General features: G+C 51.6%; 1 protein-coding gene across 1 annotated transcript; it reads right to left on the reverse strand.

The window, feature by feature from the left end:
- Positions 1 to 3: 3 nt before the first annotated feature.
- Positions 4 to 222, reverse strand: LOC113473818 (low-density lipoprotein receptor-related protein 6-like; the record flags this gene model as incomplete). The annotated part of the gene is made up of 1 exon (XM_026833260.1): positions 4 to 222. A coding segment is annotated over one exon (219 nt), but the record flags the coding sequence as incomplete, so codon positions are not given.
- Between the last annotated feature and the right edge of the window lie 63 nt (positions 223 to 285).

The raw sequence follows: 285 nt of genomic DNA on the forward strand, positions 1-285 counted from the left end.
ATTGCAGAAGTCAATAAAGTCCAGTTTGGAATCTGCAAAGTAGACGCGTCTCGTGGCTATGTCCAGAGTGAGACCGTTTGGCCAGTAGATCTTGGTGGAGATAATAGTGGACCGGTTGGATCCGTCCATACCGATACGTTCTATGCGAGGGTTCTCCCCCCAGTCTGTCCAGAAGAGCCAGCGGGTACCTGAGGAAGGGGGAAGGGTTAAGTTAACCCGAGTCTGTTTGCCCGTACATTTAAGCCTTAGAATGGTGTAGGTGTAGTGGTCCTGCCTCGGTGGTGT

This window comes from Diaphorina citri, unplaced genomic scaffold, assembly GCF_000475195.1.
Source record: "Diaphorina citri unplaced genomic scaffold, Diaci psyllid genome assembly version 1.1 scaffold111756, whole genome shotgun sequence".
In the NCBI taxonomy this organism is placed as follows: domain Eukaryota; kingdom Metazoa; phylum Arthropoda; class Insecta; order Hemiptera; family Psyllidae; genus Diaphorina; species Diaphorina citri.